Raw genomic sequence first — 14,617 nt, 5'->3', positions numbered from 1 at the left:
ATAGCCGAACCCCCGACGCGCATATATGCCGAAATGCGGATGCGATATTATTATAAACCAAATTTGATATGCCATCGGGTCCGCTCGCAATCGGAGGTTTCAACGGTGTTACATACCCGAACCCCCGATGCGCATATATGCCGATATATATGTATTAACACATATAACTATGTTTATCCGCCGAAAGGGGGAAATGCTATTGTTTATTATAATATATATATATATATATATATATATATATATATATATATATATATATATATATATATATATATATATATATATATATATATATTTCGGCGGAAATGCTATTGTTTATTATAATATATATATATATATATATATATATATATATATATATATATATATATCTGGGTTTTAAGTGCCCAAACACCTCCCGATAATATTAATGCATGCATATATGGGTTTTAATAAGCCTGATACCTCCCGATAAGCATATATATGAGAAAGAGCCTCTATTGCTTCGATAAGCTCCCAATGGCTCAATGGTTCCGATAAACATATGTAAATGGCCCCTCTTCTCTCCTCTTGGCTCTTCTTATCCCCATCAAGATGTATATAAGAGAAATGTTCGTCTGTGAGAGGGTTTCCATCAAGTTCAACACATGTCCATAATTCCATAATGCCAACAATCGGGTCTAAAATGAGGGGGATACCCACCGGTATGGACCTTGAAAGAAGCTCCTTTTTCGTTTGGGATGGTGGGTCCAACTGGGGATAATGGGACCAGTTTCCCAATTTGTGTGTGATGATAAGAGTTGATGTTTCCCTTTCTAAATATTTCTAAATAAAATGTTTTTAATCTAAGTCTAATTTAAAACATGCAAATATATTCTAATGAACAGAGACATCTAATTCTAAAACTACCCGGGATTTTACTTTTCACTTATGCAGTAAAAAATAATTTTGGGAACAGGGAGCTCGCTCTGGCGACTACGGCTAGGGTTCGACTGCGTGATCAGACAGCACAGACTGCTCTTTGCATAGAACCAGCAAGGACCTGACGACCTGCGCAGGCTTTTCAATACAAAGGAGGAAAAGGCGCAGGACACATGGGAGACCCCCAGGGGGGGCTTCTGCAACCTCCCCCAGCGCACAAATAGCACAGCAACACAATGAAAGATCAATCCGATTCGGATCAATCAATGAAAACGTGATCAATCCCGAAATCTTGCGCCAGAATGAACGCAAAGGAAAAGAGAACTTGAAAGATAAGGTAAATGGAGAGACTGTGCAGCCATCCTCATCAGAGGGTACTCAGAAGGTCTCTTCAGCCACATGCAAACCAATAGCCACAGATCGACCCAGAATAGAACTGCCAGGGGAAATAATAGAAGCACGAATCCAATACATGACTGACCATGCACTCATCGGGAAGTTCATAGGGTTTTGGCCGACGGAGAAAGCCCTGTACAGTTGGATTGCCGCGAAGTGGAAACCTAAGGGAGATGTGACACTGCAGTTAGGCCCAAAAGGGTTCTTCACTGCAATCTTTTTCTGTCTGGAAGATAAATATAGAATCCTGGTTGAAGGTCCTTATTTCTTCAACTCGGCAGGCCTTTATCTAAGGGATTGGGGTCCCAGATTTAACCCAGATCAGGAGGATCTCACATGGGCACCAGTCTGGATAAGACTCTATGGACTACCAGATGAATATTGGGATGAGAATATTCTGAAAAATATAGGAAATGGTTTAGGGGAATATATCAAGACGGCTGAGGAAACGAAACTCTGAAGATTCACATCCTACGCCTGCTTATGCGTCTTCATGCACCTGGACAAAGCCCTGTCAGAATCGGTAAGTCTCTCTCACCGTGATCATGAGTGGATTCGGCCTTTAGACTATGAACATGTTCTGTTTGGCTGCCGTAAATGCCACGCCATAAGGCATCTATTCAGAGACTGCCCCCTGAATGTTCAAGAAAAAGTCCCTTCACCCTTTGAGTCACAACCCAATGATGGCTTTACCAAAGCCCCAACTCGAAAGAGAGCGCATAAAAAACCACCCTCTGGGAAGAAACCCAAATCGAATACTGGTGCTGAACATTCAGTCAGGAACAACTTTGGCATCTTGGCTAATATCTCGGATGAGCACAACACCTCCCCCCCTCCAAGTTCGGACCACCCCTCCTCCTCTTCACAGCCACCTCCCGAAGCCCACCCTTCTAAATCCCACCCCTCTAAAGAACCCCCTATCCTCATTGTGGAGAGCAAAGAGAAACAAGAGGACAAAGGCATCGAAATGGAGGTTGATGGATCCTCAGGCCCCGCCCAGGATCCAAGTATTCCCGTGGAAGAAGACAATCAGGTGCAACATATGGAGGAAGAGCCGGAAAGTATAGATCTATATGGTCTAGACATACTTGAACTAGAAGCAGCATGCAAGAGAAAAGCATATGAAAGTATCCCAGAAATACAGCTGGATAAACTGGAAATGGTCATTTCCAGGGCCTACTATCAGAATCAGCTTGGCATTCAGCCAGGCAGTCACTGGGATCTCAGCCAAACCCCAAAAGACTCCAAAAAAAGAGGAAGAAGAACAGACCTCCAAAGAACAATCGCGCTTGGAAAGATTCTGGTAGACTCCGGTAAGTATGCTAAGCTTACGAAGTACTACAAGCCATCCCCCATTAGTGAATCATGAAGCTCATCTCATGGAACCTCAGGGGGCTCAACGGCCCAGGAAAGCTCAGAATGCTCAAAAATATGATTAAAATAGAAAAGCCACAAATTTGTTTTTTCCAGGAAACAAAATGTAATAGCACTACTTTAGAAAAAATCTTCACCAAAGCATGGTCAGGATGTCAATCAGTAGCTGTAGATGCTTCGGGTGCTTCAGGGGGATTAGCCATTGCATGGAACCCTCAGGCCCTTACTCTGTCGGAATTCCATGCCTCACATAATCTCATTCAGGCTATCTTCCACATAGTAGGCACTAATATTCATGGGCACCTCTCGAATGTATACTTCCCCCAGGAAGCAAAGGAAAAGATGGCTCTCCTCTACAAATTAGAAATCCTCAATGCCAATCGCAAGCACCCTCTATGGATTTCAGGAGGGGACTATAATATGATCACAAATTTAGAGGAGAAGCTTGGAGGTAGAAACAAGCTGGAGCAGGAAAACATCCACTTCAAAAACTTCATTCAGAATGCATCCTTGATTGATTTACAGTTTTGCAATGGCACTTTTACGTGGAGTAATCGCAGAACAGGCCCTCATCAAATCGCCTCCAAGCTGGATCGCTTTCTCATATCAGATAACTCGATCCACTTAGGGGGAGATTTCTCGGCAGCCATCCTACCCCACTCTGGCTCTGATCACTGGCCGATTTCCCTACAATGGCAACGCCCAGGCAATAAAACGTGAAGGCCTTTCCGTTTTGAGGAGTTTTGGTTCACTCATCCCTCTCTCAGAGACTTCGTCAACGCCACATGGACCTCCTTCCGCCCGCAAGATGGCTCCAAAATGTTTCAGTTTCAACAGAAACTCAAACATTTAAAGCTCTGCCTCAAGAGATGGAATCGAGAGACATTTGGAAACATATTCAAGGAGCAAAATGTTCTTCAAAAAGAAATGGAGGAACTGCAAAGAGAAATAAGCACATGCGGGCATACCGAGCGAACACTCGCACAGGAACAGCGCATCCACACTCAGCTAGAAGAAAGAAGAAGGCAGGAGGAGATATACTGGAAGCAGAAATCAAGAATCAGATGGCTCAAAGAGGGAGAAAGAAATACAAAATTTTTTCATAGAATAACAGTGCAACGCAGAATGGGCAACAATATTCCATTCATTCAAAAACCAGGAGGAGAAAAGGTGGAGCAACATGAGGAAATCGAAAATACTCTCCTCGAACACTTCAAGCAGGTTCACCAAGAACCTGACATCGACAGAAATCCGGCAATTGAAAGAATCACCCGCAATATACCAAAACTTGTCACTGAAGAGCATAATAAGCTCCTCCTCAGCCCAATTCAAATGCAGGAAGTAGACAATGCAATGACTCAGTTCAAAGATGGAAAAGCTCCCGGCCCGGATGGGTTTACCACTTCTTTCTTTCACAGGTTCTGGGATTTGATTAAGATGGAAGTCTGGGAGGTGGTGGAGGAGTCGAGAGTTGCTCATTGGTTACTTCCCTCGCTCAATACCAGCTTCATTGCCCTGATTCCAAAAGAAGAGGATGCGCTCAAACGGGACAAATTTCGGCCCATAGCTCTATGCAATGTCATATACAAGGTCATATCTAAAGTCATTGCGAACAGGCTAAAGCCCCTCCTACCAATGCTCATCTCACCAGAACAATCCAGTTACATGGAAGGCCGACAGATTTTAGACGGAATCATCCACACGCATGAGATTTCTCATACTCTCAAGCACTCCAAGCAGGCAGGTATGCTCCTTAAACTGGATCTTTCCAAGGCTTTTGACAAACTCAGTTGGAATTATATTCAGCAAGTGTTAACAGCTTTTGGTTTCAGCCCCACCTGGGTTCGCTGGGTTATGAGCCTTATCTCCTCCTCTAGCTTCTCCATCCTAATTAATGGGATCCCCTCTCGCCCTTTCTATCCCTCCCGTGGTATTAGGCAAGGTGACCCCCTCTCCCCCTTCCTCTTTGTTTTGATGGCTGAAGGACTGGGGCGTCACATTAAGAATGGCCTCCACATGCACCAGCTTAAGGGTATCTCCATTCACCACCTGCCAGCTACCTCCCATCAGCAATTTGTTGATGACACGATGCTGTTTGGATACCCTTCTGTTCAAGAAGCCTCAGTTTTCAAAGCTATCCTATCTGATTTCTCAGAAGCCTCAGGGACCAATATCAATTGCTCCAAATCGCAGATTTTATTTTTTAATACTCCCCCAGTAGTCAAGTCTGCCATAGTCTGTATCCTGGGATTCCCTATGGCCTCTCTCCCTTCAAAGTACCTTGGAGCTCCCCTCACTACCTCAGCCATCACTCACTCCTCTTGGCGCAATTTAATTGGAAAGCTTGAATCTAGGCTCAATCAATGGACTCATAGAACCCTGAACCTTGTCAGCCAGGTGGTTCTCATTAAAGCTGTCCTTCAAGCTATGTCGTTGTACCTTTTCTCCATCTTGGAAGCGCCTAAATGGGTCCTAAAACGATTAAGGAAAATTCAGAGAAATTTCCTATGGGGGAGCAACGCTACCAATCGCAATTGGGTGCTGGTAAAATAGAGCTCCGTTTGCAAGCCAAAGGCAAAAGGAGGAATTGGACTAAGGGATCTGGAGCACAGCAATGCCATCATGGGAGCCAAGATCTGGTGGCAATGGCTCACCAATGCAGGAAAGTCGTGGGTCACTCTATGGACAGCAAAATATGCAAACCAGCGACCCCAGGAAGAGCTTATCAGATTGGAACCCAGTAACAAAGGCTCGTTAATTTGGAATGCAGCCAAGGAACATTATAAAATGATCCAGAAGCACAGCTTCTGGGAGGTGAGAAATGGCAATAACGCTAGATTCTGGACGGATGCATGGAATCAAATGCCCACCCTCAGCAATGCCCTGAACCAGCCTTTGCATCATATGGAGGAGGAAACACAGATGACCAAGATCAGGCACTTTTGGACCCAGGATTTGGAGAAAGGATTCAGAATCTGGAAGCCAGGCAATCAAATCCTCTCAAATGTAAATCGCCAGTCATCCACAGCTCTGGAAATTGAGCTCAGCAAAAGAAAAATCAGATATGACGAAAGGGAGGATATCATAAGATGGGGATATCTACCTAAGGGAGCGTTCACCACATCTGAAGCTTATAAAATTATGTGCAATGATGCTGTTCCTCAAGACCCAATCTGGGGCCAAATTTGGAACTCAGGCTCGTGGCCAAAGATATGTCACTTTCTCTGGCTGGTAGGGCATCAGAGAATCCTAACTTGGGACAAGCTTCGTAGAAGAAATTTCCATGGACCCTCCATATGCGTTAACTGTTGCGCCCATGAGGAAACGCTCCAACACTTGTTGGACTCTTGTCCTCTAGCCAACCAACTATGGGAGAAAGCAAGCTTTCGCTGCCAAAAAAGATGCAGACTTGAAGTGGAAATCACAAACTCCATACGACAATGGCAAAAGGACCCGTATAAGAGCAACATCCTCAATCATCTTTGGTGATTGATTCCTGGGCTAATCTTATGGAGTATCTGGAAGGAGCGAAACAAACGCATCTTCAAAAATCAACGCTCCTCCATGGACACAATCTGGCATATGCTCTGCAAAAACATCCAAGAAACTCTGATGACAAGATCATGGAAGAAGGAGGATTGGCCTACCTTAGACAATGAGAAAGCCATCATGGATAGTTGGCAGATCAGAGGCAACAATGGCACGGACCAGCAGAATTCCCCTACAAACAGCAAGGACAAACAAGCTAAATGGAAGCCTCCGCCAAAGCACACTTTCAAACTTAACTTTGATGGTGCCTCAAAAGGAAATCCTGGATTAGCAGGATTTGGGGGAGTAATAAGAAATCATGAAGGAACTCCCATAACTCTCTTTTATGGAAGCATTGGCTGGGACACCAACAACTCAGCAGAATTGGAAGGGTTATGGCAGGGTATTCAGCTCGCTAGCGAGTTAAACCTCTATCCTCTGGAGGTTGAAGGAGACTCCCAAATCCTCATCAATATGGCAAAAAAAATCCTAAACGGATCACAAGCCAAAAAAGTAGCAACCAGCTGGAGGCTAGAAGCGCGTCTGGAAGCTATAGAACAGAAGCTTCAAAGCAACAGAGCTATCACCTTCACTCACACAAAGAGGGAGGGCAATAAGATAGCGGACTACATGGCCAATGTTGGAGTGGGAGGTAAGCACTCTCTACTTACTGGACAACTGAATGACATATTATCGAATGAGGAAGCCCAAGAATGTTCGCGACTGGTCCAAATGGAGGAAACGCCCCCGGATGCGGGTGTTTAACGCGATGGGACGGGAGATGGAAGCCAGCCACATGCCGCTCCATGGGCATCACGTGGCATTCCATGCGAGAGGACGACGTGCACATTCTTGGTTTAAATCGAAGGGACGGGGGACGACAGAAGTGAATGCCCAGAGCATTGATGCAGTTATGGCGGATGGGAATTCGAGGCGGGTAGGTGACGATGGCGAGCTTATATCCGGTTGGGAGCAAGGAATTCTGGTCGTGCTGCACTTGGCTCTGGTCTCTGTTGTTGAAGCGGCCCCCTCTCAGGCGGTGGAGTCTAATACGGTGCTGGTTCTGGTTTGCGACAGTCCGGCTCACCTGGCAGTTTGCAGGGAGGCTCATACCATTATGGTGAGACCCAGACAAAGGTTGCTGAGCCGTCGTGGTTCCTCCAGAGGCGGGGGCTCGAGTAGACCTGTGAGAAATGAAACGAGGCACTGCTGCCACTGTAATCTGGCAAGCTCCATTGGAGCCATTCCCCTACTCTCTGGCCAACATATGGATGCAGAGGCATCCAGCTCGGCCTCCTTGCCAGCCTTCGGCTCCATGATTTTCAACTTCACCAGCTCCACGGCAAATCCGAGAATTAGTGCTCATGTCTCCATTCTGTTCATCGAGAACCCTCCTGAGGTGGATGACCCCATGGATGCTCGGGAGCATGGGATGCAGGACCACCAGGGGGATGCAGAGCAAGCTCCGACTGCTGAGATGGAGCAGGAAGACAAGAGCCGGGCCAACATTGAGGATACATCCAAGCAATCCCAGAATGCTCCAAAAGCCACCGCTGGGGAGGCGGAAGCGACCTCGCCTACTCATGCTGAGCCGGATTACTACGGCTGGTACCCAATTGTGGAGGAGCAGCTGGATGAGCCGAGTGAATAATCACGCCGGCGCCCCTGCTCCACCTGGGCGCAAGCACGCTGTCGTCTCCTGGTTTGTTGTTGTTTCAGTCTATGTTTTTTTCAGAATGTCAAAGCTGATGGTTTTTTGTGTCTCCCCTGCGCGGGACGACCTGAACAGTCCTTTTTGTGTCAATGGTGATAGTTCTTTCTGTATCCCCTGCGTGGGCTTGTGTGTCTATGGACAGTCTTAGTTTTGTCTTAGTTTTGTCTATGCCTGGGCAAGAGCAAACGGGTCTTACCTGATGTAATTTTGTACTCTGTAAATATTTAATAGAATAGCTTTGTTACCGAGAAAAAAAAAACTTTTCACTTATGCAATCTAAAATAGTTTCTAATAGCAATTGGTAATAAAGATCATTCAATTGCTACGAGAAAAGAATTCATTAAAAATGAATTGTTTTGTATAAGAAATTAGCTGAAACAATTATGAGAAGCATATCGCATAATAAGTCATTCATACATTAAAGCATAAATAGAATAGTCACCATCGTACAAAAGTGCCAAATGATAACTCAAACATTCAAACTTTCATATATAAACAATTGAATATAAAATATTACTTTGACACATAAGCAGAAATCATTAAGAGTAAAAGTACCATTGATAACAAGTCCTACTCATGAGCTTCAGCAACATAGATTTATCTCTTCCTAATTCAATATCTACTAAGAGTACAAAAATGCATTTCAGTAGCAGACATTAAACGCAGATGTCAATAAATCTCGTTCCATTCATTCATCAAAACCTCCTCTGAGGGTGCAGAAGTGCATGTTCTGAGGAAATGTTTTTGACAAATTTTAGGACCCTTCTCCAAATGCAAGAGATGGGTTAAAATACTACTAACTAAATAATAAAAATAGTTTATTACAAAAATATAGGAGGAGGTTTAAATGACCGTCCTCATCTATGGCAAAAATAAATCAAAAATAAAACTAAAACTGTATCTAGAAATTAAATATCTATGTATCTATTCTCTGAGATCACACGCATTCAACATCGGCTTCAGGAGCATTGGTTTGCTGACCTCCGATTTTAGTTGTCATGCGGAAACAGAATCGACAAGTGTTGGCGCTATCTTTTCAGCAGAATTTGTAAGGAATTTTAGAGTCATGCATTGACTGTGCGTTTAACCAAGTACTGCCAGTAAGTGTTCCAATTCAACTTGGTTAAACCCTTGATTGACTCTGCCTTTTCTTCATCTTTCTGTCTCCAGCTTATCTACAATTGTTGTGCCTTTGGGAGAAATCCCAGAGCGGTTTCTGATATCAGGTTTGCCCTATGCAGATTTTCATTGCCACAGTCAATGACATTGCTCGCCATTGTTGTTGCTTCTTCCACTACCTGTTCTGACTTTTTAATCTATGCATCCCACTTATTGAACAACATTTCTTTGTGGGCTTCATTGATTTTGAGCAACCCTGCTCTCTTGCCTTCCTCCAATTCCTACCATTTCAAATAATCCGAAATTTTCTTATCAATTAAATCATAATCGAGTCACAAGTCCACGACTTGACTTGTAATTTTATCGCTTATCTTGCAATGGGAGCTCCATTGCAATATTCTTTGGCAGAGTGCCTCTTGCTATTGCAAGAGTTGGTCATTCAAGGTGAGGGCTTCTGAGACAAATTCTGCGATTTTGGGTCATATTTATGCATTTCTAGCATAGCCTGTAATTGGTTTTCCTTCTCGGCCAAATTGCTATGATACCCCAACTGCATCTATTGAAAGTCCTATTGTAATTTTTCTAATTTCTCCTCTGCTTCTCAGTTGGCACTGGCCTACTATAGCTATTGTTGCAAAACTTGGATTTGTTCCTCTCTATCCTTAAGTAATAGTTGTACCTCGGACGCTTTATCAATAGTAGTAGAAGCATAGGCTCCTGCAATCTGGGATAACTTAGTCAAATTTTTAGTAGGGTCAGTGGTAGGGTCTTGCCAAAGGACATGTAGCTGCTCTTCCTCAGGTGAGAGCACACTGTCTAATTTTTGTTTCTTTATTTGTCTTCTTACCACTGCTTTGTGTTGCGGACTATAAAATACATCTAGAGGAGGAATTTCCTCTATCTTCAGCATGATTTTAGATGATGGGGCCATGGGATATGCTCCATTTCCAGAGCATTGCTGACTATTTCAATGACTATATCTGTCATTGTCTGCACTATACCCTCAGGTGTCTTCATGTTCTGCTCCTCAATATTAATCAATTCATTAAATGTTTCCCACTCTTTATCCAGCTTAGTTCTCACTAGTTTTGGTGGCTGGATGAGGGGAGGGGGAACCTTCACCTGTGGTGTCGTCAAAACCTGTTGCTCTGGGTGTTATTTTGTTAACTAATGGTACGTTCTATGCTTATAACGGTTTACTTCTTTTCCTTATTATATTCCACAGATTAGTAGTCACATGTACATAAAGTAAAGTGCAGATAGAACATTAAACGATCGACAGAAAACAAGCCAAGGCAAGAGACACAAGATGTGGCGGCTAACCAGGAACAAACCCCACAATGTGTGGGGAAATACTCTGATAAAATCTTCTTTTATCTTCAATAATTCAGCAGAGAGAAATAGTACAATAAATCTTATTCATATCAGCAGTAGCAAACCCTAGATGAGCAACATCATTAGCGGCTTCATCATCAAACTAGGGCAGACGATATCTCACAAACCGACTGTTGGATCAACTTGATTCCACCACCAAAAGTTGTAGCTTCCAAAGGAGGTTCAGATGAACCTACAGTGTAGTTCAAATGAGAAGATCTTCTAGTCCATGCAGGTCAAACTTTACTTTTGCAGTTGCAGCTTTAGTTTCGGCAGCTTCTGGCTTCAAACTAGGGTAGTCGATATCTTGCAAACCATCCGTCGGATTGACTTGATTCCACCACCAAAAGTTGCGACTTTTAGAGGAGGTTCAGATGAACCTACAATGCAGTTTATATGAGGAGATATTCCAACCCACGCAGGTCAATCTTTACTTCTGCAGTTGCAGCTTCAGTTTCAGTAGCTTCCGGCTTCACATGTGTGAGGGAGAGACCCTTTTCTGCGCAATAGAGAAGAGACTATTTTCTGCGTAGTAGAGAGAGAGAGATGTGATGAGATGAGTGAGTCCAAATGAGATAAATTTCCTCCTATATTTATACACAATGTCAGTGTTTGAATAGATGCGACTGTTGGGATTTTGAGCCTACATGAGTTGTAGGTTGGCTTGATACTAATTCCATAATCAAAATAAATTCATATCTCCATGAATACTTATTGGAATCAGATGATATTTATATCAATCCTACATCTTTCGACAAGAGGAATCTAATAAAAATATTATCAACCATGAATAAGATGACTCACATGAAGTTTTGCCCTAGTTGCCAATTTTAACACTCCCTCTCAACTAGGGAGAACTTCATCTACAATCTATCTATCGGTCATTAATGTTCATCCATCAAATGCACTGCCCTATATAGCCTATCCCTGTCCCTTGCCCTGCTCTACTCTATTCTACCTGTTTTGCTTTGTCTTGTTCTGCACTATACTGATCTGTTCTGCTCTACTCTTGCATTGTTTTGTTCTGCTCTACTTTTTTCTGAATTATGAAGAAGAAGAAATGATCGATGATGTATCATACTGACTCAAAGTTAGTCTCAGAGTATGTACCACTGATCCCAGACCATTCTCAACCAACCCGAAGTCAGTTTCATAGTGAGTACAACTCCACTGGTCTCAGACTAGTATCATCCTCCACTGACTCAAAGTTAGTCTCAGAGTGCGTACCACTAGTCCCAGACCAGTCTCAACCGACCTGAAGTCAACTTCATAGTAAGTACCACTCCTACCACTGGTCCCAGACTAGTATCGCAGTCTCAGAGAGTGTACCACTAGTCCTAGACCAGTACTACACTGACATGAAGTTAGTCTCAGAGTATGTACCACTGGTCCCAGACCAGTCTCAATCGACCCAAAGTCAGTGTCATAGTATGGTACAACTCCTACCACCGGTCCCATACTAGTATCATTGATCCCAGATCAATGGAGGTCATCGTAGGGTAGGGAGTATGGTAGATACAACGATGCGTCCATCGTTACTACTATGGTCCCTAACTTCATTTCCCTGCTCATTGATCAGATGAGAGGTACTTCCTATGAGTCCCAGACTGCATGGGTAGGATGCCTCGATAGGAGAACTAATCAATCCTAGCCTCATAGGAGAACACATCAATCCCACTATAATCGCGATTGAGAACACATCAATCTAGGCCTCATAGGAGAACACATCAATCCTGCTACAATGTCGCCACGGGGTGTACATGTATACCACCAGGGGATAGTGAATCATCCTGTGGTCATATGCTGCTCCAAGAAGCACCCCGCACCCCCCTAGAGCTCCTAGAGCTCAATGCATCATACATGACCCTCATTGGAGGGTCTTTGAACAACTCCAAGTTGTTCTCGAAAAGTCAGAAATTTTACTTTCCCAGGGGTTTTTGTCAGAATGTCGCTGACCTGTTCATCATCTTAATGCGATGGAGCCTCCTTGCTCATCAACTTACCATATTCTAGATGATGTCTATCTGCTGGAGCAATCAACAAATATGAGATTCCTCAATAATCAAATCCCACCTCTAGTTGTTACAGAGAATCACAGTGGTATCCAATGTAAATCCAAACATCTCACTGAAGAACTTTCGCAACCAAACTGCCTCACAAGAGGCCATGCTAGCAACAATATACTCTACTTCGGCGGTGCTCAAGGCCACTGACTTCTACTTCCTGCTTATCCAGGATATCGAAGCAGATCCCAAGGAGAAACAAAACCCGGAAGTGCTCTTACGGTCCTCCACATTGCCTGCCCAATCAACATCTATGTATCCCAATAGTCTCACATCTCCAGCAGTGTACCTTAACCCATAAGTGATAGTGCCATGAAGATATCTCAATAGATTCTTGGAACCAATCCAATGTATGTGGTGGGGTTCAACCATATGTTGACTCAACGTGTTGACTGTGAAGCATATATCTGGATGGGAGTTTACTAAGAACATTAATGCTCCGATAAGTTGCCGATACTCGGTAGAATTTCGTAAAACAGGTCCAGCAGCACTACTGCTTAACTTATTGAAGTCAAGCTCGATTGGGGTAGTTACAGGCTTGCAGTCTACCATACCGAATCTCTCCAATATCTTCACCACATATTTTCCTTGAGATAGGAAAGTTTCTCCTGGCTTCTGCCACACTTCAAGTCCTAGGAAAAAGTGCATCAGTCCTAGGTCCTTCATTTCAAATTCAGAAGCCAACTCCCTCTTACATTTGAGAATGAGAGGGTCTGCACCTATTAGAAAGAGGTCATCCACATACAACACCAGTATGAGAGGTTTATCATCTTCAAACTTAAAGTAAAGGTTAGGATCAGCTTCACTCCTAGTGAATCCCAGCTTCATCAAGTAGATGTCGATCCTCTCATACCATGCTTGGGGTGCTTCCTTCAGCCCATAAAGAGCCTTCTTCAACCTGCATACATGATATTTTCAATCATAAATCTCAAATCCTTCGGGTTGCTCCACATATACCTCTTCTTTGATCGAGTCGTGCAAGAACGCGGTCTTGACATACATCTAATGTAGGTTCCATCCTTGTGAAGCCACAAGGGCTATGATCAAGTGGATGGTTGTATATCTGGCAACAGGTTCAAATATCACATCATAGTCTATACCATCCTTCTGGGAGAAACCACGAGCAACAAAACGAGCCTTAAACTTTCTGTACTTCCATCTACTGCAGCTTTATCTTGTAAAGCCATTTTGAAGTAACAATTGTCTTGTCCTGGGGTCTGGGAACTACTTCCCAGACATCATTGTTCATGATAGACTCATATTCTTCAGTCATAGCATCCTTCCATGCTTGATGCTTGATGGAATCTGAGAATGATGAAGGCTCATTTTGTATGATCATGATCATACTGGTCAAGTATCCCTAATACTTGTTAGGTTTCTTACTTTCGCAAAAGGTTTCTCGGGGTGCAACATGTCCTTCAGCATCATCAAGTAGCCTCCTATGCCATGAAGGCCTCTTCCTAGAAGAGGAAGGCTCATGTGGAGGAGGATCAATCAGATCCATGGATTCTTCTACATAAGGCATTGATTCATCATCCTTTTCTTTTGGTTCCCTTGTGTTGGCTTCTTGAGAGCTCCTCAAAGTCGGAAGATTGTTCACCTTTCTGAGAGCCATATCTTCGTCAAAGGTGACATCATGACTAATTACGACTTTCCTTCAGCCAGCGGTGAACTTTTCTTCAGGAGTCTTGGAACCCAATGCTTGATGAGGGCATCGATTTTTTATATATACGTTAGTGTTTGCAGCTTCAGCCCATAGAAACTTTGAAAGTCTTAGATCATGTAGCATGGCTCGAATAGCATCCATAATCGTGCAGTTCTTCCTTTACACCACACCATTCTGTTCAGGAGTATATGGTGTAGTAGTCTCCCTCTTGATGCCAGCCTCTTTACAAAAATCATGGAACTCATTAGATTCATATCCAGTCCCATTATAAGTTTGTTTAGGATAGCCTTGCCAATCTTCTCTTCGGTGATTTCTCTTACTCTTTCTCGGGCTTTGTCTTCACCTCAACTCTGATTCCATGTTAAGTTATGGTATTTTCTATGCTTATAATAGTTTACTTCTTTTCCTTATTATATTCCATAGATTAGCAATCACATGTACATAAAGTAAAGTGCAGATAGACCATTAAACAATTGACAGAAA

At 43.3% G+C, this 14,617-nt stretch overlaps 1 protein-coding gene across 1 annotated transcript; it reads left to right on the top strand.

Moving 5' to 3' along the window:
* Positions 1 to 1,372: 1,372 nt before the first annotated feature.
* Positions 1,373 to 1,756, top strand: LOC149146753 (uncharacterized). Its single transcript, XM_089452851.1, has one exon. The coding sequence runs from the start codon at positions 1,373 to 1,375 to the stop codon at positions 1,754 to 1,756; it is 384 nt and encodes a 127-aa protein (XP_089308977.1).
* The last annotated feature ends 12,861 nt before the right edge of the window (positions 1,757 to 14,617 follow it).

The sequence above is a fragment of the Pinus tabuliformis genome, chromosome X, assembly GCF_031772625.1.
Source record: "Pinus tabuliformis cultivar Carrire ecotype Pingquan chromosome X, CPIR1, whole genome shotgun sequence".
Lineage (NCBI taxonomy): Eukaryota > Viridiplantae > Streptophyta > Pinopsida > Pinales > Pinaceae > Pinus > Pinus tabuliformis.
This window is presented reverse-complemented; position numbering and strand designations above follow the sequence as displayed.

What these genes read in the sequence shown, in the direction of transcription:
- LOC149146753 (XM_089452851.1), top strand. Translation starts at nt 1,373, where the DNA reads ATGACTGACCATGCACTCATCGGGAAGTTCATAGGGTTTTGGCCGACG.